The sequence below is a fragment of the Petromyzon marinus genome, chromosome 55 (genome assembly GCF_048934315.1).
Source record: "Petromyzon marinus isolate PM22_M1 ecotype Great Lakes invasive population chromosome 55, UKy_Petmar_22M1.pri1.0, whole genome shotgun sequence".
Classification (NCBI taxonomy): domain Eukaryota; kingdom Metazoa; phylum Chordata; class Hyperoartia; order Petromyzontiformes; family Petromyzontidae; genus Petromyzon; species Petromyzon marinus.
This window is the reverse complement of record NC_133721.1, coordinates 10543968-10568049: the sequence shown is the minus strand read 5'-3', so window position 1 is coordinate 10568049 and position 24082 is coordinate 10543968. Positions and strand designations below refer to the sequence as shown.

Below are 24082 nucleotides of genomic sequence, written 5' to 3'. Positions count from 1 at the left end.
TGAATCTTGACTTGAAAACGCTTTAAAACGTATTCCGATTCAGCCATCCACCACCACCACCGATAACAACTGGCGTCTCTAGCCAGCGAGTAATCATAACCCCGAATACACTCATCATCATCATTGTTCAAGTCGTGACAATATATTTTCAATCCCGCTCTGCAGGGAGTGGCCCCCCTATCACAACCACCATGAGATTTGTTTTCAATAACAGTGTAAAAAAAAAACATCTCATTAATTAAAAACGCGGTTTAAATTTTATTTTTTTTTGTCTGGAAATGCTTTCATTTACTGCACCACATTTTTTATTTTATTTGTATCTTAAATTTTAATTTAATCAGAGCGGTGAGGTTCGCACAGCTGTCAAACCATCCGGTTTATTCCGAAGTCTTGTACAGGGAAATTACATTTTCAGGTCCATACGGCGTACAGCCGTTTCAATACGGGTAGAAAAATGTTTTGTCCATTTGTGTTTTGCCCTTGTGATGGGACTTTGTAGGATGAACGTTGATATTTATAAGGACACGGTGTGAGCACTAAGGTCTGAATTGGTCTGTAATAAGGTAGGGCACTGATCAGGGGTTGACAGGTATGCATGTAGATCAATAGGCTCCCATATAGATCAATAGGGCCCCATATAGACCAATATGGTCCCATGCACATACCTGTCAACCCATACGGTTTACCCGGTATTCTTGTAATGATAATTATTTTTTGTCTATTTGTTTGTGAACACCCACCACCACACTCACCACTAGTACACTCACCACTAGTACACTCACCACTAGTACACTCACCACTAGTGTAATGACTCGCCACTAGTACACTCGCCACTAGTGTAATGACTCGCCACTAGTACACTCGCCACTAGTGTAATGACTCGCCACTAGTACACTCGCCACTAGTGTAATGACATGATGACACCTGCTGGCTGTGAAAGGGAAGCGCGGGTACGGGTACCGCTAAGACAACATCCAATCTGAAAGGGAGATAAATGGGCGGGGTTGGCCGAGATGTTCCAGGAACCTGCTGGAAGGTTCCACGAGAGGGCGTGGCCGGAGGCGCAGCCTAGCCGCGCCCGGGGAGATATAAGCGGGGGTAGGACCCGGGGCTCGAGGTTCGCGTGAGGATTCTTGGGTCCGGACTGCCTCGCTGCTCACCGTCATCTCTCTCCGTCGTCCGGCCACGTGGAAGGTCTCCTGCGAGGTGTCCATCGCCATTCCTCGTCTACGCCGCCAGCCAGCGGCGTAGCGGAGTGAGGGCGGTGGAACCGCGCCGAGTGATCGGCTGTGTGTGTAGCCAGTGGAGGCGTTAACATATAAAGTGTTGTACTCGGTGTGAGACGGATAAGGTTGGTCTGTGTTATGCCCAGTGGTGAGAAATAAAGAAGCACCCCCCCCCAGACGACGTGTCGCAGAAGTCGCTCATTACACTAGTACACTCACCACCATACTCACAACTACAAACCAGTCAACCCCTTACCAGTGTCCTACCTTACTACAGAGGGGGGAGGGAAGGGGGGAGCTCACAGGGGGGGGGGGGGGCTCCCGGGGAGAGGGGGGGGGCTCCCATCGGGGGGGAGGGGGGCTCCAGGAGGGAGGGGGGGCTCCCGGGGAGAGGGGGGGGGGCGCCCTCGCTCTGTGCTGGGGGTTCGCTTTGTGCGATTTCACGCGGTGGATTGCGGCTGCACGCGAGATTGCCCCGTTCGTCACGCTGTGCCCATTCAGTTCACTCGGCTTTGCGGTCGGACGTGGGACAACATTGTGCACTGTGTGTGTACTGTGTGTGTGTACTGTGGGTGCACTGTGTGTTTACTCTGTGTGTACGGTGTGTACTGTTGTGTGTACTGTGTGTGTACTATGTGGCTGTACTGTGTGTACTGTTTGTGTATACTTTGTAATGTGGTGTACTGCGTGTGTTTACCGGTGTGTGTGCTGTGTGTGTGCTGTGTGTGTGTACTGCGTGTGTGTGCTGTGTGTGTGCTGTGTATGTGTACTATGTGTGTACTGTGTGTGTGCTGTGTGTGTACTGTGTGTGTACTGTGTGTGTGTGCTGTGTGTGTACTGTGTGTGTACTGTGTGTGTGTGCTGTGTGTGTACTGTGTGTGTACTGTGTGTGTGTACTGTGTGTGTGTGTACTGTGTGTGTACTGATTGCACTACTCGGCAGGCAGCTATCTCACAAACACAGATACACACACACGGGTACATACACAGAGATACATACATAGATACACAGAGAGATACACACGGATATATAATAAGCACGGGTACACACACAGAGATATCTACAGATACACGCGAACACACAGATATGTCTGTGTGTTCGTGTGTGTCCGTGTGTCTGTATGTCCGGGTCTCCGTGTGAATGTATGTCCGTGTGTCCGTGTGCATGTACGTATGTATGTCCGTGTGTCTGCATGTCCGTGTGTCTGCGTGTCTTGAGTGTCTGTATGTCCTTGTGTCTGTATGTGTGTATGTATGAATGTATGCCTGTGTCTTTTAGTCTGTATCTCCGTGTGTCCGTGTGTCTGACTGTATGTACGTCCGTTTGTCTGTATGTTCGTGTGTTTGTGTCGGTGTGTCGGTGTCTCTGAGTGTTTTGAGTGTCGGTGTGTCTGTATGTGTGTCCGTGTGTCGGTGTGTCTGTAGGTCCGTGTGTCTGAGTGTCTGTATGTTTGTGTGTCTGTATGTCCGTGTGTCCGTGTGTCTGTATGTATTTATGTATGTATATCCGTGTGTCTGCGTGTCTGTATGTCTGTGTGTCTGTACGTATGTCTGTGTGTATGTATGTCCGTGTGTCTGTATAACTGTATGCATGTCCGTGTGTCTGTATATCCGTGTGTCTGAGTGTCTGTATGTCTGTGTGTCTCTGTGTCCGTGTGTCCGTGTGTCTGTACGCGTGTCCGCGTGTCTGCACGCGTGTCCATCCGCCCGTGACATGGGGACGGGGTCACTACCATCCGTTTCTCGCAACTTGATCACGCGAGGATTTCGATGCGACTGCAATCATTCGGCGCTAGCCCACGAGGAAACCATTGCGAAATCGATGCTATGAGGGTTCAGCTACAAACCAAGAAAAACAAAAACCCCAATAACGATTTAAAGTGAAATAAAAAAAATCAAACAGCGACGTTCTCACGCCACTGGCCGTGCGAGTCGCTGGACTTGAACGAGGTTCAGGTACAGGTGTAAGGGGCCGTCCATAAATGACGTCACGCGATTCTGGACGATTTTTGACCCCCCACCCCACCCCTTCGTCACACGGCGTCACAAAAAGTCAGACCCCCTACCCCCTCAAATATGACGTCACAAAACTATATTTCGAATTTGCAAATAAAAAATGCTGCAAATCTCTTTAAACTATTATCATCGTCGTGCGTATTTAATGTGGCGCTGCACACTGATGTTGTAGGAGAAAATGTTTATTAAAAAGTCTATTTAATTAAGCAGAAAGTGTTGTCTATATTTATTGAAAGTTGCGCATTTTGATGTGACGTCACATTTCTCAACCCCCCCCCCTCGTCACACATCGTCACAAACGTCTGACCCCCCCCCCCCCAGGTGCGTGACGTCATTTATGGACGGCCCCTTAGTGTAAGCGCCGTGATCTGATCGAGAGGGGCAGCGGAGGAGTATGGCCGACTCGTAGATAACACACAAAGACAAAGATCCCCCGTATAGCCTTAGCAGGCTGTTGGGGCAAGTGCTGTGAGCGAGCACCTGTGAAGGCCGGAACGGCACACGAGCGGGTGGGTGTCCAGCACCACGCCCGACCGCCTTTGTCTCCCCAGTGGCGATGTTTACACACCGCACCAGGTACTCACTTGAGGCTGAGTCGACCTAGGGGAGGCCCAGGACCCATTCAGATAATCGTCACCGGTGTGGTCAGTGAGCGGGAATCGAACCCGGGTCGCCAGGTTCACAGCGCAGCGTAGCGCTAACCGCTGCACCACCGCTCCCCATCTACGCACAAGCGCAAGCATCGGCGTTTCGTCCTTTTCGAATAAGGAATCCAATCCGCCCCCCCCCCTTCCATCCCTCCCCGGTACCCCACTCACCCCCACCTCCACGGCCACTCCCCAGACACCCCCCTCCCCCCACCCACTCCACGCGCTTTACATTCGCGTGAGCGGTAGCTGATTCTTCGCCGCCTTCTCCTTGCGACACGTTCCGCACAGCACGCCCAGGAAGCCGTTGATGAACTGAACAGCGCACAGCAGCGCCTCGACTGCTCCCGTGGTCGCGACGATCGAGAAGAAGGCCACGTGCCATGTCACGGCGCCCAGGGGCTCCACGCAGACGGACCACGACGTCTTGTTGAAGAGGTAGCTGCTTCTGCTCGATGGGTTGTGGGGGCGGGGGACGGAGAGAAAGGGTGGAGGGGGGGAGGGTAGCTACTCGTGTAGGGTCGAGGGGGTGCTGTGTCGGGCGTGATGCTGGCCAGAGACCGCCCCCCCCCACACCCCAGTGTAGATAGACACTCAGATATTTAGATAGACATTCAGATCGACACTGAGATCTCAAGGCCATAACCGCCGTGTTTCTGACATGGCCATCGTGAATTCCGCTCAGAGACTCCCCCCCCCTCCACCCATCATAGATAGACACTCAGATAGACACTCAGATAGACATTCAGATAGACACTCAGATAGACATTCAGATAGACACTCAGATAGACACTCAGATAGACACTCAGATAGACATTCAGATAGACACTCAGATAGACACTCAGATAGACACTCAGATAGACATTCAGATAGACACTCAGATAGAAACTCAGATAGACACTCATATCTCAAAGCCATTACCACCGTGTTTCTGACATGGCCATCGTGAACTCTGCTAAGAGACCCCCCCCCACCCATCGTAGATAGACACTCAGATAGACACTCAGATAGACACTCAGATAGACACTCAGATAGACACTCAGATAGACATTCAGATAGACACTCAGATAGAGACTCAGATAGACACTCAGATAGACACTCAGATAGACATTCAGATAGACACTCAGATAGACACTCAGATAGACACTCAGATAGACACTCAGATAGACATTCAGATAGACACTCAGATAGACACTCAGATAGACACTCAGATAAACATTCAGATAGACACTCAGAAAGACATTCAGATAGACACTCAGATAGACACTCAGATAGACATTCAGATAGACACTCAGATAGACACTCAGATAGACACTCAGATAGACACTCAGATAGACATTCAGATAGACACTCAGATCTCAAGGCCATGACCACCGTGTTTCTGACATGGCCATCGTGAATTCCGCTCAGAGACTCCCCCCCCCCCTCCCATCGTAGATAGACACTCAGATAGACACTCAGATAGACACTCAGATAGACACTCAGATAGACACTCAGATAGACACTCAGATCTCAAGGCCATTACCACCGTGTTTCTGACATGGCCATCGTGAACTCTGCTAAGAGACCCCCCCCCCCACCCATCGTAGATAGACACTCAGATAGACACTCAGATAGACACTCAGATAGACACTCAGATAGACACTCAGATAGACACTCAGATAGACACTCAGATAGACACTCAGATCTCAAGGCCATTACCACCGTGTTTCTGACATGGCCATCGTGAACTCTGCTAAGAGACCCCCCCCCCCCACCCATCGTAGATAGACACTCAGATAGACACTCAGATAGACACTCAGATAGACACTCAGATAGACATTCAGATAGACACTCAGATAGACACTCAGATAGACACTCAGATAAACATTCAGATAGACACTCAGATAGACACTCAGATAGACACTCAGATAGACACTCAGATAAACATTCAGATAGACACTCAGATAGACACTCAGATAGACACTCAGATAGACACTCAGATAGACACTCAGATCTCAAGGCCATGACCACCGTGTTTCTGACATGGCCATCGTGAATTCCGCTCAGAGACTCCCCCCCCCTCCCATCGTAGATAGACACTCAGATAGACACTCAGATAGACACTCAGATAGACACTCAGATAGACACTCAGATAGACACTCAGATAGACACTCAGATAGACACTCAGATCTCAAGGCCATGACCACCGTGTTTCTGACATGGCCATCGTGAACTCTGCTAAGAGACCAAACCCCACCCATCGTAGATAGACACTCAGATAGACACTCAGATAGACACTCAGATAAACATTCAGATAGACACTCAGATAGACATTCAGATAGACACTCAGATAGACATTCAGATAGACACTCAGATAGACACTCAGATAGACACTCAGATAGACACTCAGATAGACACTCAGATAGACACTCAGATAGACATTCAGATAGACACTCAGATAGACACTCAGATAGACACTCAGATAAACATTCAGATAGACACTCAGATAGACACTCAGATAGACACTCAGATAGACACTCAGATAAACATTCAGATAGACACTCAGATAGACACTCAGATAGACACTCAGATAGACATTCAGATAGACACTCAGATAGACATTCAGATAGACACTCAGATAGACACTCAGATAGACACTCAGATAGACACTCAGATCTCAAGGCCATGACCACCGTGTTTCTGACATGGCCATCGTGAACTCTGCTAAGAGACCCCCCCCCCACCCATCGTAGATAGACACTCAGATAGACACTCAGATAGACACTCAGATAAACATTCAGATAGACACTCAGATAGACATTCAGATAGACACTCAGATAGACATTCAGATAGACACTCAGATAGACACTCAGATAGACACTCAGATAGACACTCAGATAGACATTCAGATAGACACTCAGATAGACACTCAGATAGACATTCAGATAGACATTCAGATCTCAAGGCCATGACCACCGTGTTTCTGACATGGCCATCGTGAACTCCGCTAAGAGACCAAACCCCACCCATCGTAGATAGACACTCAGATAGACACTCAGATAGACACTCAGATTGACACTCAGATAGACACTCAGATAGACACTCAAATAGACAGTCAGATAGACACTCAGATAGACACTCAGATAGACACTCAGATAGACACTCAGATAGACACTCAGATAGACACTCAGATCTCAAGGCCATTACCACCGTGTTTCTGACATGGCCATCGTGAACTCTGCTAAGAGACCCCCCCCCACCCATCGTAGATAGACACTCAGATAGACACTCAGATAGACACTCAGATAGACACTCAGATAGACACTCAGATAGACACTCAGATCTCAAAGCCATGACCACCGTGTTTCTGACATGGCCATCGTGAACTCTGCTAAGAGACCCCCCCCCACCCATCGTAGATAGACACTCAGATAGACACTCAGATAGACACTCAGATAGACACTCAGATAGACACTCAGATAGACACTCAGATCTCAAAGCCATGACCACCGTGTTTCTGACATGGCCATCGTGAACTCTGCTAAGAGACCCCCCCCCACCCATCGTAGATAGACACTCAGATAGACACTCAGATAGACACTCAGATAGACACTCAGATAGACACTCAGATAGACACTCAGATCTCAAAGCCATGACCACCGTGTTTCTGACATAGCCATCGTGAACTCCGCTACTTCCCCGTAACCCGGGCGCTTCAATCCAGGCATGTCAATCCAGGTATGTCAATCCAGGTATGTAAATCCAGGCATGTCAATCCAGGTATGTCAATCCTGGCATGTCAATCCAGGTATGTCAATCCTGGCATGTCAATCCAGGCATGTCAATCCAGGCATGTCAATCCAGGTATGTCAATCCAGGCATGTCAATCCAGGTATGTCAATCCAGGTATGTCAATCCAGGTATGTCAATCCAGGTATGTCAATCTAGGTATGTCAATCCAGGTATGTCAATCCAGGCATGTCAATTCAGGTATGTCAATCCAGGTATGTCAATCCAGGTATGTCAATCCAGGCATGTCAATCCAGGTATGTCAATCCAGGTATGTCAATCCAGGCATGTCAATCCAGGTATGTCAATCCAGGTATGTCAATCCAGGCATGTCAATCCAGGTATGTCAATCCAGGTATGTCAAGCCAGGCATGTCAATCCAGGCATGTCAATCCAGGTATGTCAATCCAGGTATGTCAATCCAGGTATGTCAATCCAGGTATGTCAATCCAGGCATGTCAATCCAGGTATGTCAATCCAGGTATGTCAATCCAGGCATGTCAATCCAGGTATGTCAATCCAGGTATGTCAATCCAGGTATGTCAATCCAGGTATGTCAATCCAGGCATGTCAATCCAGGTATGTCAATCCAGGTATGTCAATCCAGGCATGTCAATCCAGGTATGTCAATCCAGGTATGTCAATCCAGGTATGTCAATCCAGGCATGTCAATCCAGGTATGTCAATCCAGGTATGTCAAGCCAGGCATGTCAATCCAGGCATGTCAATCCAGGTATGTCAATCCAGGTATGTCAAGCCAGGCATGTTAATCCAGGTATGTCAATCCAGGTATGTCAATCCAGGTATGTCAATCCAGGTATGTCAATCCAGGTATGTCAATCCAGGCATGTCAATCCAGGTATGTCAATCCAGGTATGTCAATCCAGGCATGTCAATCCAGGTATGTCAATCCAGGTATGTCAATCCAGGCATGTCAATCCAGGTATGTCAATCCAGGTATGTCAATCCAGGTATGTCAATCCAGGTATGTCAATCTAGGTATGTCAATCCAGGTATGTCAATCCAGGCATGTCAATTCAGGTATGTCAATCCAGGTATGTCAATCCAGGTATGTCAATCCAGGCATGTCAATCCAGGTATGTCAATCCAGGTATGTCAATCCAGGCATGTCAATCCAGGTATGTCAATCCAGGTATGTCAATCCAGGCATGTCAATCCAGGTATGTCAATCCAGGTATGTCAAGCCAGGCATGTCAATCCAGGCATGTCAATCCAGGTATGTCAATCCAGGTATGTCAATCCAGGTATGTCAATCCAGGTATGTCAATCCAGGCATGTCAATCCAGGTATGTCAATCCAGGTATGTCAATCCAGGCATGTCAATCCAGGTATGTCAATCCAGGTATGTCAATCCAGGTATGTCAATCCAGGTATGTCAATCCAGGCATGTCAATCCAGGTATGTCAATCCAGGTATGTCAATCCAGGCATGTCAATCCAGGTATGTCAATCCAGGTATGTCAATCCAGGTATGTCAATCCAGGCATGTCAATCCAGGTATGTCAATCCAGGTATGTCAAGCCAGGCATGTCAATCCAGGCATGTCAATCCAGGTATGTCAATCCAGGTATGTCAAGCCAGGCATGTTAATCCAGGTATGTCAATCCAGGTATGTCAATCCAGGTATGTCAATCCAGGTATGTCAATCCAGGTATGTCAATCCAGGCATGTCAATCCAGGTATGTCAATCCAGGTATGTCAATCCAGGCATGTCAATCCAGGTATGCCAATCCAGGTATGTCAAGCCAGGCATTTCAATCCAGGTATGTCAATCCAGGTATGTCAATCCAGGTATGTCAATCCAGGTATGTCAATCCAGGCATGTCAATCCAGGTATGTCAATCCAGGTATGTCAATACAAGTATGTCAATCTAGGTATGTCAATCCAGGTATGTCAATCTAGGTATGTCAATCCAGGTATGTCAATCCAGGCATGTCAATCCAGGTATGTCAATCCAGGTATGTCAATCTAGGTACGTCAATCCAGGCATGTCAATCCAGGTATGTCAATCCAGGTATGTCAATCCAGGCATGTCAATCCAGGTATATCTATCCAGGTATGTCAATCCAGGTATGTCAATCTAGGTACGTCAATCGTGGCATGTCAATCCAGGTATGTCAATCCAGGTATGTCAATCCAGGTATGTCAATCTAGGTATGTCAATCTAGGTACGTCAATCCAGGCATGTCAATCCAGGCATGTCAATCCAGGTATGTCAATCCAGGCATGTCAATCCAGGCATGTCAATCTAGTTATGTCAATCTAGTTATGTCAATCCAGGCATGTCAATCCAGGCATGTCAATCCAGGTATGTCAATCTAGTTATGTCAATCCAGCCATGTCAATCCAGGCATGTCAATCCAGGTATGTCAATCCAGGTATGTCAATCCTGGCATGTCAATCCGGGTATGTCAATCCAGGCATGTCAATCCAGGTATGTCAATCCATGTATGTCAATCCTGGCATGTCAATCCAGGCATGTCAATCCAGGTATGTCAATCCAGGTATGTCAATCCAGGTATGTCAATCTAGGTATGTCAATCCAGGTATGTCAATCCAGGTATGTCAATCCAGGTATGTCAATCCAGGCATGTCAATCCAGGTATATCTATCCAGGTATGTCAATCCAGGTATGTCAATCTAGGTACGTCAATCGTGGCATGTCAATCCAGGTATGTCAATCCAGGTATGTCAATCCAGGTATGTCAATCCAGGCATGTCAATCCAGGTATGTCAATCCAGGTATGTCAATCCAGGTATGTCAATCCAGGCATGTCAATCCAGGTATGTCAATCCAGGTATGTCAAGCCAGGCATGTCAATCCAGGTATGTCAATCCAGGTATGTCAATCCAGGTATGTCAATCCAGGCATGTCAATCCAGGTATGTCAATCCAGGTATGTCAATCCAGGTATGTCAATACAAGTATGTCAATCTAGGTATGTCAATCCAGGTATGTCAATCTAGGTATGTCAATCCAGGTATGTCAATCCAGGCATGTCAATCCAGGTATGTCAATCCAGGTATGTCAATCTAGGTACGTCAATCCAGGCATGTCAATCCAGGTATGTCAATCCAGGTATGTCAATCCAGGTATGTCAATCCAGGCATGTCAATCCAGGTATATCTATCCAGGTATGTCAATCCAGGTATGTCAATCTAGGTACGTCAATCCATGCATGTCAATCCAGGTATGTCAATCCAGGTATGTCAATCCAGGTATGTCAATCTAGGTATGTCAATCTAGGTACGTCAATCCAGGCATGTCAATCCAGGCATGTCAATCCAGGTATGTCAATCCAGGCATGTCAATCCAGGCATGTCAATCTAGTTATGTCAATCTAGTTATGTCAATCCAGGCATGTCAATCCAGGCATGTCAATCCAGGTATGTCAATCTAGTTATATCAATCCAGCCATGTCAATCCAGGCATGTCAATCCAGGTATGTCAATCCAGGTATGTCAATCCTGGCATGTCAATCCAGGTATGTCAATCCAGGCATGTCAATCCAGGTATGTCAATCCAGGTATGTCAATCCTGGCATGTCAATCCAGGCATGTCAATCCAGGTATGTCAATCCAGGTATGTCAATCCAGGTATGTCAATCCAGGCATGTCAATCCAGGTATGTCAATCCAGGTATGTCAATCCAGGTATGTCAATCCAGGCATGTTAATCCAGGCATGTCAATCCAGGTATGTCAATCCAGGTATGTCAATCCTGGCATGTCAATCCAGGTATGTCAATCCAGGTATGTCAATCCAGGCATGTCAATCCAGGTATGTAAATCCAGGCATGTCAATCCAGGCATGTCAATCCAGGTATGTCAATCCAGGTATGTCAATCCAGGCATGTCAATCCAGGTATGTCAATCCAGGTATGTCAATCCAGGTATGTCAATCCAGGTATGTCAATCCAGGTATGTCAATCCAGGTATGTCAATCCAGGCATGTCAATCCAGGTATGTCAATCCAGGTATGTCAATCCAGGTATGTCAATCCAGGTATGTCAATCCAGGTATGTCAATCCAGGCATGTCAATCCAGGTATGTCAATCCAGGTATGTCGTCTGGCCCATGAACGAGCTTTGGACCTCCGAGCCGCCGCTCGTTACGCACGCAGAGCGCTCGCCCGCACGTGACCCACAGACGGTGACCTCACTGCTGACGTCGTCAAGGAGCGTAAAACCACCACCCCCATCCAGCACGCGGAACACTCCGCGTCATCCTCGCGGCAGCAGCAGCAGCAGCAGCGGCGACTTTTGGCTCAGGGGCCGCCCATAAATGACGTCACGCGATTTTGGATATTTTTTGACCCCCCTCCCTAGTCACAAAAAGTCAGACCCCCCCCCTCAAATATGACGTCACAAAGCTCTGCCTCCCCCCCCCAAAAAAAAAACATATTTCGATTTTGCAAATAAAAAAAATGCTTCAAATTGCTTTAAACTGTTGTCAGTGTAGTGCGTATTTAATGTGGCGCTGCACTCTGATGTTGCAGGAGAAAACATTGATTAAAAAGTCTATTTAATTAAGTTAGAACGTGTTGTCTTTATTCATTTAAAGTTGCGCATTTTGATGTGACGTCACATTTCTCAACCCCCACCCCCCTCGTCACACATCGTCACAATTTAACACTCTTCTGAAATTCGAGGTCCGCCAGCTAAGTGTCTTACTGTGTTGTTGGCCTGACTGGTTGTGCACCACGTAATTTTTTCTTAGGCTTGTTGAATTCTCGTCTCTCGTCTTCTTCTTGTTTTTACCTCCATGATTTGTTCTTGGCACCTGATGCAGATCGCTTGTGTTGCGGTCGAAACGTCGCGATTGATTTATCTTAATATGATTTTAATATAATTTAACGGTATTTCTACATACGTGACTTTACCGAAAAAAAACCAATGAGCAATCGTCACAAATGTCTGACCCCGCCCCGCCCCCCGCCCCTAGGTGCGTGACGTCATTTATGGACGGCCCCTCAGCCGTCGTACAGAGACGGGCCGAACGCTCTCAGACGCGCTTGCAGCGGGCCGTCTGGACAGCGCTCGTGCCGATATTCGGGAAGCCGCCGCGTGTAGCTACGGCGCTCTTCAAAATCATCTCCATTGACAGGCCCGTTCCTTTCATCGAGCGGGGCACGTGTCCAGCGCCTCGTGCTTGACCCCGCACCCACGATTAGCACGCTTGGCCACGTCCGTATGCAAGCGAAAGAGGAACAAACGCGCGTACGTGCATGCGACTCGTGGCACTTACTGCACGTTGGCCTGGTTGACGCTGTGGAGGGGCTGCTCGAATGGATAAACCCATTCCTCCGACGTGGAATTCACGATGCATTTGGGCCCTTGAATGAGCCCCACGGTGCTCACAGCGAGGCAATAGCCAGACCCCACCAGGCCCACGACGGAGAAGAGAACCGACATCAACATCTGTTTGGAGATCGGACAAACAACAACAACAACAACATCGTCAACATCGTCGTCGTTATTGCTATCAACTTTGTAACTGTACAAGTCAAGTGTCAAGGATTCATAAGCATGCACGTCAAGACTATGGGCAAAGTTACTCTATGGGCTAAGATAGTCTCTGGGCAATTTTAGTCTATGGGCAATATTAGTCTATGGGCAATGTTAGTCTCTGGGCAATGTTAGCCTATGAGCAGTGCTGAGTCTATGAGCAGTGTTGAGTCTATGGGGCAGTGTTGAGTCTATGGGCAGTGTTGAGTCTATGAGCAGTGTTGAGTCTATGAGCAGTGCTGAGTATATGGGCAATCTTAGTCTATGGGCTAAGATAGTCTATGGGCAATGTTAGTCTGTGGGCAATGTTAGTCTATGGACAATGTTGTCTTTGGCCAATGATGATGATGATGATGAGAATGTTGATAGTGATGCGATGGCGGTAGTGTAGCAATTAGCGCGCTACGCTACACACTCGGAGGCACGAGTTCAATTCCCCCTCACGGCCAACACCGGTGACGATTGTCTGAACAGGTCCTGGGCCTCCCCTAGGTCAACTCAGCCTCAAACGAGTACCTGGTGCGCTGTGTAAACATCGCCACTGGGGTAGACAAAGGCGGCAGGGGCGTGGTGTTGGCCACCCACCCCCCTTCGTGTGCCGTGCCGGCCTCCATAGGTGCTGCTCGCTAACAGCACTGGCCCCGACAGTCCGTTGAAGGCTATACGGGGGATCTTTGCCTTTGTGTGCTCAGGGTTTTCTCGTGACGTGGCGTGTGCTCCCCCGGGCTCTCACCCCACATCTGTTGGCGCAACAGCTCCTCTTGAGTCCGGCACAGATCATCTGCATCGCTGAAAGCAGGACCTGTTCAACAATAGGCATCATCATCATCACCACCTTCAGCAACAATAACATCGCTAACAATAGATAAAGATACACCCCGTATGGGGGGAGGGCTTGCAGAGAGAGAGAGAGAAAAATAGATCGAGAGAGAGAGAATGAGAGAGTGAAAGAGAGAGAGAGAGGAAAAGAAAGATAGAGAGATATAATGAAGTCTGATCTTGATTTGAAGCTTTCGTGACTGCAGGAATCCATACTCTTTGGTTCTTTCGGTAAAGTCACGTGGGTAGAAAATAAAATAAATCACGACGTTTCGGGCGCAACACAAGCGTCCGTCATCAGGTGGGAAAGCGTGGTCTTGCTGCTGAGGCAGACTGTTTTTAAAAGGTTTGAAATGGGTGTAGCTCAAGGGTCATAAAGAAGTGGCCGGGTATGGTGATGTTAATGTGAGTAATTAGCATGATGTTAATGTGAGTAATTAGCGTGTAACTGTAAGATAGGAGAGCGGCCTCCTGCTACATCCGTTGGGTTGCACTCCCTCGTCGAGGAGACCGCTCTTCTTCTACTTCTTCTCTACAGTTCTATGCGAATCTCTCACATTAACATCATGCTAATTTCTCACGTTAACATCATGCTAATCTCTCACGTTAACATCATGCTAATCTCTCACGTTAACATCATGCTAATCTCTCACGTTAACATCATGCTAATCTCTCACATGAACATCATGCTAATCTCTCACATGGACATCATGCTAATCTCTCACATTAACATCATGCTAATCTGTCACATTAACATCATGCTAATCTCTCACGTTAACATCATGCTAATCTCTCACATTAACATCATGCTAATCTCTCACGTTAACATCATGCTAATCTCTCACGTTAACATCATGCTAATCTCTCACATGGACATCATGCTAATCTCTCACATTAACATCATGCTAATCTCTCACATTAACATCATGTTAATCTCTCACATGAACATCATGCTAATATCTCACGTTAACATCATGCTAATCTCTCACATTAACATCATGCTAATCTCTCACGTTAACATCATGCTAATCTCTCACATTAACATCATCCTAATCTCTCACATTAACATCATGCTAATCTCTCACATTAACATCATGCTAATCTCTCACGTTAACATCATGCTAATCTCTCACATTAACATCATGCTAATCTCTCACGTTAACATCATGCTAATCTCTCACATTAACATCATGCTAATTTATCACATTAACATCATGCTAATCCCTCACATTAACATAGCCACTTTCGTGCCCTCTAATTTCTCACATTAACATCATGATAATCCCTCACATTAACATAGCCTCTTCTGTGCCCTCTAATTTATCACATTAACATCATGCTAATCCCTCGCATTAACATAGCCACTTCCGTGCCCTCTAATTTCTCACATTAACATAATTCTAATTTATCACATTAACATCATGCTAATCCCTCGCATTAACATAGCCACTTACGTGCCCTCTAATCCCTCACATTAACATTATGCTAATCTTTCACTTTAACATAGTCACTTCCGTACCCTCTAATTCATCACATTAACATCATGCTAATCCCTCACATTAACATAGCCACTTCCGTGCCCTCTAATTCATCACATTAACATCATGCTAATCCCTCACATTAACATAGCCACTTCCGTGCCCTCTAATTTCTCACATTAACATCATGAGAATCCCTTACATTAACATAGCCACTTCCGTGCCCTCTAATTTCTCACATTAACATCATGCTAATCTCTCACATTAACATAGCCACTTCCGTGCCCTCTAATTTCTCACATTAACATCATGCTATTCTCTCACATTAACATCATGCTAATCTCTCACATTAACATCACTAGCCCTGGCCACTTCTTTATGACCCTTGGGCTACACCCATTTCAAACCTTTTAAAAGCAGTCTGCCTCAGCAGCAGGCCACGCTTTCCCACCTGATGACGGACGCTTGGTGTTGCGTCCGAAACGTCGTGATTTATTTTATTTTTTACCTACGTGACTTTACCGAAAGAACCAAAGAGCAATGCGACTTAACTTTTGACTTTTGAACAACTTTTATTGCCGCCGCCAGCAGCAAAAGCACTGGAGGCGATTTCGATATGAAACACGCAAAGTCACCATCAACACAAACGAATAATCGCTATAATCCACGAGAATGAGAGAGAGAGAAAGAGAAGATTTAAACCAATTTCATCGCTGCCAGCAGAAAACACACTGGAGCCGATTTCGATACAAAAACCACAATCGAGTACAGCTTTACGTGCGTAACGTCACAAACACGCTCCCCGTGGGCACGTGACACTGCGCGCGCCATACGCGCATCGCAGCAACGTGACGTCGTTACGCACGACTCGCTCGACAAAGCAGATCGTTAAACATAGAGAGAGATAAATAGAGTGAGTGAGAGAGAGAGTGAGAGAGAGAGAGGAATAGAGTGTGTGTGAGAGAGAGAGGGAGATAAATAATAGTGAGACTTTAGACTTTTAAACAACTTTTATTGCCGCCAGCAGCAAAAGCACTGGAGGCGATAATCGATATGAAATACACAAAGTCACCAGCAACACAAATAAAACAACCGCTATAAATCCACGCGCTGTGGCGCTAAAAAGCACCGCGCACAACACGAAAGAAAAGTCACGTGGTGGTGGTGGTGGTCATCGCGCACGACACGTTGACGAGCGAGCGCTTCAGAAGGTGAACACGTGGGGTGGTGCCGTCCACGCTGGTGGTACAGAGAGGGGCTTTTCCCGCTCCCCAGCGTTCGAAGAAGACGTGGGAGAGAGCGAGAGATGGGAGGGAGAGAGCGAGAGATGGGAGGGAGAGAGCGAGAGATGGGAGGGAGAGAGCGAGATATGGGAGGGAGTGAGCGAGAGAGTGATGGGCAGGGAGAGAGCGAGAGACTTTTGACTTTTTAACAACTTTCATTGCCGCCAGCAGCAAAAGCACTGGAAGCGATTCCGATATGAAATACACAAAGTCACCAGCGAAATATAGTGAGAGAGATAAACATAGTGAGAGAGAGAGTGAGAGAGATAAATATAGTGAGAGAGATAGACAAATAGAGTGTGTGAGAGAGAGAGAGTGTGTGAGAGAGAGAGAGTGAGCTAGAGAGTGAGCTAGAGAGTGAGCGAGAGAGAGTGAGAGAGATAAATATAGTGTGAGAGAGAGAGGGAGTGAGCTAGAGAGTGAGCTAGAGAGTGAGCGAGAGAGAGATAAATATAGTGTGTTTGAGAGAGAGAGAGTGTGTGAGCTAGAGAGTGAGTGAGAGAGACATTCTCACCAGAATTCCACCGCCTCCAATGCCTCCCAGGTAGAGTGCATAGACGGTGATGCGAGCGGTGGGGTCCTCCTTGGAAATGTGGTTGATGGCTCCGTACGGGAAGAACATGAGCGCGTTGCCCAGGATGGCAACTACGGCCAGCGGGATGAGAGAGATGCCCACGCATATAGTGCATTTGCCCGTGCACATTGTTGCGACGTGTGTATACCTGTGTGTGTGTGTTGAACTTCTTTCGCACCGTACGTAGCCAAACCGTGCTAATCGGAGGGTGCTTATTGCTCGGGTCCGACCAGCAAAGGAAAAGGCTGGCGGTGTACGTGGAAGAGCCGCTCGCTTACTAAGCTGAAATATGTTTACTTCACCAGGTTAAGGCCCACTGCGCTCTCGATGTATCGCTCTTTTTACTTTTTTTGCAGAAGCGACCTGGCCCCAAACGATAGCTTAACGAGCACAAAGATAAAGACAAAGATCCTCCTCAACTCCCCCCCCCCCCCTTCGCGTAGCCTTCAGAAGACTGCTGGGACAAGTGCTACTACAAGAGAGACACGGAGGAAGTCCAACGCGGCGCATGTAATAAACACACACACAGATAAAGATCTTGCGTTTATAGCCTTAACAGACTGTTGGGGCAAGTGCTGTTAGCGAGCACCGATGAAATAAAAAACACTAACAGAGAGAGAGAGAGAAACGTACGCACACACACACGCACGCGTAAACAAAAAAATAAAACTTAAAAAAATTACAAAAAATGTATATCCAAGAAAGAGTTTGAACTGTTGAGAAATCTACAGGCGCATCAGAACTCGGCGGGCAATGCGCGGTCTCCGATCTCGCTGCGGGTCCACGCACTCCCCTGGCCTTTATAATGCGGGCGACGGTCGCGGGCCGAGTGTCACATGAGCCATCATCACCATCACGGGAGAGGGAGGTAGTGAGGGGTAGTGGGGGGCTGTGGTGGTGGGGGGGGGGAGCTTTGGGGAAACACGCTGGCGGAGTTGAACCCTCGATACTCATTGATCGAGGTTGCTGCGCGCACATCGTCGGGATGAAATGTGACACATTAACACCCCTCCCCTCCCCCCTCCGGTCCGGTCCGAAGATCTTAAACTAACCCGATTGTGTTTTTATATTCTTGGCTCTTTCGGTAAAGTCACGTAAATAGAAAATAGAAATAAAATTATAATTTTTGAAAATAATAAGAGCAAAAAAAACTTTCCGACCGATGAAGACCCCTGGTGTAGCGACCGAAACGTCGCGGGCTTTTTGCTTTTATTATTTTCAATTTATTTTTTATATTTTTATTTAATGTATTTTGGTATTTTCTATCTACGTGACATTACCGAAAGAACCAAGAGTATGAATTCCTGCAGTCACGAACGTTTGAAGTCGATTACGTTTGATTATATTTTACCAGGTAAGGGCTCACTGAGCTCTCCATAGCTGTGTTGTCAGCAGCGACCCGGTTCTGTGAATTATATCTCGACGAAGTGGCGTCATCGAGGGATCATCTTGTGGGAATGTAGAGCATTGGCCAAATGCTCTAAACCCGTGATGTTTATTTTAAATGTAGATTTGAAAACGCGGAGAACTGGAGAACAAAAAAAACATCCACGCGACCACGGGGATAGAGAGAGAGAGACACGCAAACTCCAAATACACAGCAGGTGTCAGGGTCGGGATCGAACCCACGACCTCCTGTATACCAGGCGAGGTGGTTAACATCTTGCCACCGTGGTGATGATGATGAGAGAGAGACACGCAAACTCCAAATACACAGCAGGTGTCAGGGTCGGGATCGAACCCACGACCTCCTCTATACCAGGCGAGGTGGTTAACATCTCGCCACCGTGGTGATGATGATGAGAGAGAGACACGCAAACTCCGAATACACAGCAGGTGTCAGGGTCGGGATCGAACCCACGACCTCCTGTATACCAGGCGAGGTGGTTAACATCTCCTAGCCACCGTGGTGATGATGATGAGAGAGAGACACGCAAACTCCAAGTATAGAGGTGTCAGGGTCGGGATCGAACCCACGACCTCCTGTATACCAGGCGAGGTGGTTAATGGTGATACTCATGATGGTTCATCATTATGATGATCATGATGGTGATGACCATGATGGTGATGGCAAGACCGGAATGGTAAGACCACGATTCTCAACAATGCGACGCCAATCCTCCTGGCTCTCCTGTTCTCTCGAACATTCTGCCAACCAAAATATCCGCAGAGACCTGGGCGCACAAACTGCTCCTGCAAGGGAGTTGGCACTTTTCTCTTTCCAACTACAACCACCACCACCACCACCACCTCCACCACCACCACCAAGACCTTGACAATGTCGCCTCGATGGCCACTCAAATCCCAATACCCACCCATCCCTTCTGAGATCGCGCTGCTGCTGCTGCTCCTCCTGCTGCTGCTATCACCATCCTATAATCTCACCCGGATCCGGGAGGAAGGAAAGGGGACATCATAACCTCTGGCTAACAGAGTGTAAGAACGCAGACGTACGTGTGTGTGTGTGTACAGTATGTACGGCGCGGCACGGGCTAGAGAAGAGATGTAGTGATGCGGTACGGGAGGATGTGGAGCTGAGTGGACTTGCCGATGACTGGTACCAGCGGTGTCAAGATCGGCCTCTGTGGAGGAGGCTCGTGAAGGACGCTACTGGGCAGTTGGAGGCGGTCGCCCTCCAGCAACAACGGAGGGCAGAGGAGCGACGCTCACAACAACGAGCGGAGCGCCGGGCGGATAAAATGCGGCAGGTTGGCACAGTAGGGGGCACAGGTGTTGCATCGGCCAGTCATCTCAGTCAGCCAACTCATGGCACCTGGGTCTTTCCCGTGGCTTCCTGTCAGCGAGCACTTGGACACTTCGCGTGGTCACCATTCGTCACTTAGTGTCGAATGGTGGCTGTGTTTGTGTTGGTGTCTATGTTGATCTTCTTTCGCACCGTACGTAGAACGAGCGCGCTAATCGGAGGTACGGGGGCAGGACATCACTGCCAACCCAGGAGCATCAGCAGCAGCATCATCACCAAATCGTTTTCCTAAAATAAAATAAAGACCTCCGTGTTTGTTGTTGTTGTTGTGGCGCCCTTCATATGTGCTGCTACCAGTGGTGCCGGATTATCCTAGTAGCAAAAGTAGCTACACATGAAGTAGCTACGGGCCCCGCACTTTCAAGGGCCGCGCGCTAAATGCTTTCAAGCTATCAATTCCGGTTCAGCGATTCTGCACTTGCTCTATTACTATAGTACTATACCACCTTCAACTTTTATGAATGACTGTGTGTTTAAGGTTAGCGATGTGTCGTATTATCTGGCTGTATAGCAAATGAGAAAAAAAAAACAATTTCTTCTCATTCTACGTGACTTTACCGAAAGAACCAAAGAACAATTACTTTACTATGCAAGTAAAAAATGCGTGTGTTTTTGTAACATTGTGTCTCACCACCCCCCGCGCGCCCCTCCACCACCACCGGCTCGCAAAAATCCACTGGACCGCGAGCGAGCGAGTTGGAATGGATCTTCAGCCGGGAGATAATTAACGAGACATCATCCTCATCATCATGATGATCGTCGCAGTCATCTTCACTCGTGCTCATCAACAAATTCCATTATTTCAACACGTGCTAATTTGCATGGCTTTTGACGAGGTCACTTCCCGCCCGTCCACGCTCCACTGTTCGCATGTCGCAGTTTTGGTCCGCCTCTTCAACACAAAAGGCAAAGACCCCACGCTGTAGCCTCTACGGACTTTCTGGGGCAAGTGCTGTTGGCGAAGTCGCACCACCTATGAAGGCCGGAACGGCGCGCGAGGGGGTGGGTGGCCAGCGCCACGCCCGGACGCCTTTGTCTCCCCGGTGACGATGTTTTACGACACCGCAAACAGGTACTCATTTGAGGCTGAGTCGACCTTACGGGAAGCCCAGGACCGGTTCAGATAATCGTCAGCGGTGTTGGCCGTGAGCGGGAATCGAACTCGTGTCGTCGTGTTCCGTTGCGCAGTGTAGCGCTAACCGCTGCGCCACCGCTCCCCACACTCAGATACATGAAGACAAATATTCCCCGTAAAGGCTCAACAGACTGTTGGGGCAAATGCTGCTAGCGAGTAGCAGCACCCTATGAAGGTCGTCTCCCCGAGCGGCGATGGTTACACACTCTTCATTTGAGGCTGAGTCAACCTAGGGGGAGGCCCAGGACCGGTTCAGATATCCGACGCACGTGACGGCTGCCCGAATCATCGTCCTTGCGTCGATGCGCATCGGATGTCTCGAGACATCACGCACGCACGACGCGAGGGCGTGCGATCGCAACTGTGGGAGTGAAGTGTCTTCATGCGATTCACTTGCCGGCTTATATATCATTCCTTATCTTGGGGGTGGAATGCATCGTTATAATAATGAGTATTATTATTATTATTATATGACTATTATGTGAATACCAGTGAACTGTCACTCTCTTGTCGGCAAGGCACAGGATTGCCTCAAGCAAATCCTGACTCTGCTGATGATACAATGAAATGTCGAAACCAGCCCTTGCAAATGAACATCTTGCAGTTCACCAGCATTGGCTCACGCAGAGCCTGACTGCTGATGATACAATGAATGTCGAAACCAGCCCTTGCACATGGACATCTTGCAGTTCACGGGTATTGGCTCACGCAAAGCCTGACTGCTGATGAGACACCCGAGTGTGGAAACCGGTCCAGGGTTGTGTATTAAAAACCGAGGCCGATTGAAATACATTCACTCTCAGGGAGCCGCGCGGCTGACGGGATGTGTACAAAAACAACAGCGGCTACAATTTGTTGTCTCATGTGGTGTGCAGGACACGTGAGGTTTCGAGTAGTCTGCGTAATTATTCTGTGAATTATATTCTCGACGACGACGCTAATGATTACATTTGGCAACGAGGAGGCTTGGATTCGCTCAGGGCTGTACTCACTCAATTTGTTTTGTAAATTTAGCATGCAAATTACGTGTTAATGGTTTATTGAGACTGACCTTTGCTTGGAATAGCACTGAGAGACAGAGAGGTGAACACGCGGATTAGAGAACACACGCAGGATAGACACATCGTCACATTGATCTCCATCCAGCAGTGGATAGACCCTGATGATGATGATTGTGATGATGATTGTGATGAACCGTGAATCGCAGGAGATGTTAACTCCCTCGCCTGGTACACAGGAGGTTGTGGGTTCGATCCCGACCCTGACACCTGCTGCTGTATATTTGGAGCTTGTGTGTGTCTCTGTCACTTCATGGTGAGATGTTAACTCCCTCGCCAGGTACACAGGAGGTTGTGGCTTCGATCCCGACCCTGACGCCTGCTGCTGTATATTTGGAGTTTGTGGTGTCTCTCTCTCACTCCATGGTGAGATGTTAACTACCTCGCCTGGAATGCAGGAGGTCGTGGATTCGATCCCGACCCTGACGCCTGCTGCTGCTGTATATTTGGAGTTTGCGTGTCTCTCTCTCTCACTCCGTGGTGAGATGTTAACTACCTCGCCAGCTACACAGGAGGTAGTGGGATCGATCCCGACCCTGACGCCTGCTGCTGCTGTGTATTTGGAGTTTGCGGTGTCTCTCTTTCCGTGGTCGCGTGGATTTTTCTCCGGGGCTCCTCCGGTTTTTCACCCTCCACACTTTTTGGAATCAACATCACCGCGCCTTTTAGAGTAATTTGGCTGCTGCTATGAATCTACACACGCGACGACGACGACGACGATGATGATGAGGCCCACTTCTTTGGGCTATCATTTGTGACCGCCAGGTCGCACCTGAAAACAAGAACTGCATATCTCAGTGGGGCCTTGCCTTGTTACGTAAATACAAACACTATCTTGTGTTGGCGGTAATCATGATGAAAAGCTGTCCCACGAAATGGGCACACTTCACGTTAAGTCAGATACTATGTGGGGGGTGGGCAGGGGGCTAGTGTGTAAACATCGCCATTGGGGAGACAAAGGTGGCCGGGCGTGGTGCTGGCCATCCTCCCCCCGTCGCGTGCCGCGCCGGCTGTCGTGCGTGCTGCTCCTCGCGAACAGCACTTGCCCCAACAGTCTATTCAAAGCTATAAGGGGGGGTCTTCGTATTTGTGAGCTCAGGGCCTCTTTGTGTGTGCAAACGGACCCGGCGAACCGGGTTCGATTCCCGCTCGCGGCCACCAACACCGGTGACGATATTATCTGAACCGGTCCTGGGCCGTCCCCTAGGTCGACTCGGCCTCAAATGAGCAGCTGGTGCGGTGTGTAAACATCGCCACCGCGGGAGACAAATGCGGCCGGGCGTGGTGCTTGGCCAGTCCGCTAGGGCTGCACAAGGGATCTTTGTCTTTGCGGGGGTGGGGCTGAGGAGGGAGCGGGTGAGTTAATTGACGTTGCGACATTGGAGGGAATTCACGAGGAAGTCGTAGAGTCAGAGCCAGGGTTCAAATATTAACTTTGCGCCGGAGACTCGTGACCACAGAGGGTGGGTCATCACCCAAGCTACAGAGGATTCTCAATGGCCATGTCAGAGACACTGAGCCAGCACTGCTGAGAGCCTGGGTTCGAGCCCTGGGTCTGGTTGTCTGTGTCTAAGGGGGTTCTCAATGGCCATGTCAGAGACACTGAGCCAGCACTGCTGAGAGCCTGGGTTCGAGCCCTGGGTCTGGTTGTCTGTGTCTAAGGGGGTTCTCAATGGCCATGTCAGAGACACTGAGCCAGCACTGCTGAGAGCCTGGGTTCGAGCCCTGGGTCTGGTTGTCTGTGTCTAAGGTGGTTCTCAATGGCCATGTCAGAGACACTGAGCCAG

The 24082-nt window shown here is 48.4% G+C and overlaps 1 protein-coding gene across 1 annotated transcript; it reads right to left on the bottom strand.

Annotated features, from left to right (window-relative positions):
* Positions 1-2611: 2611 nt before the first annotated feature.
* On the bottom strand, positions 2612-18169 carry LOC116954504 (transmembrane 4 L6 family member 5-like). The gene is made up of 4 exons (XM_076052344.1): positions 17279-18169; positions 13918-13986; positions 12925-13097; positions 2612-4336 (listed from the first exon to the last, which is right to left on the bottom strand). The coding sequence occupies exons 1-4, from the start codon at positions 17465-17467 to the stop codon at positions 4117-4119; spliced, it is 651 nt and encodes a 216-aa protein (XP_075908459.1). The 5' UTR covers positions 17468-18169; the 3' UTR covers positions 2612-4116.
* Positions 18170-24082: the final 5913 nt, after the last annotated feature.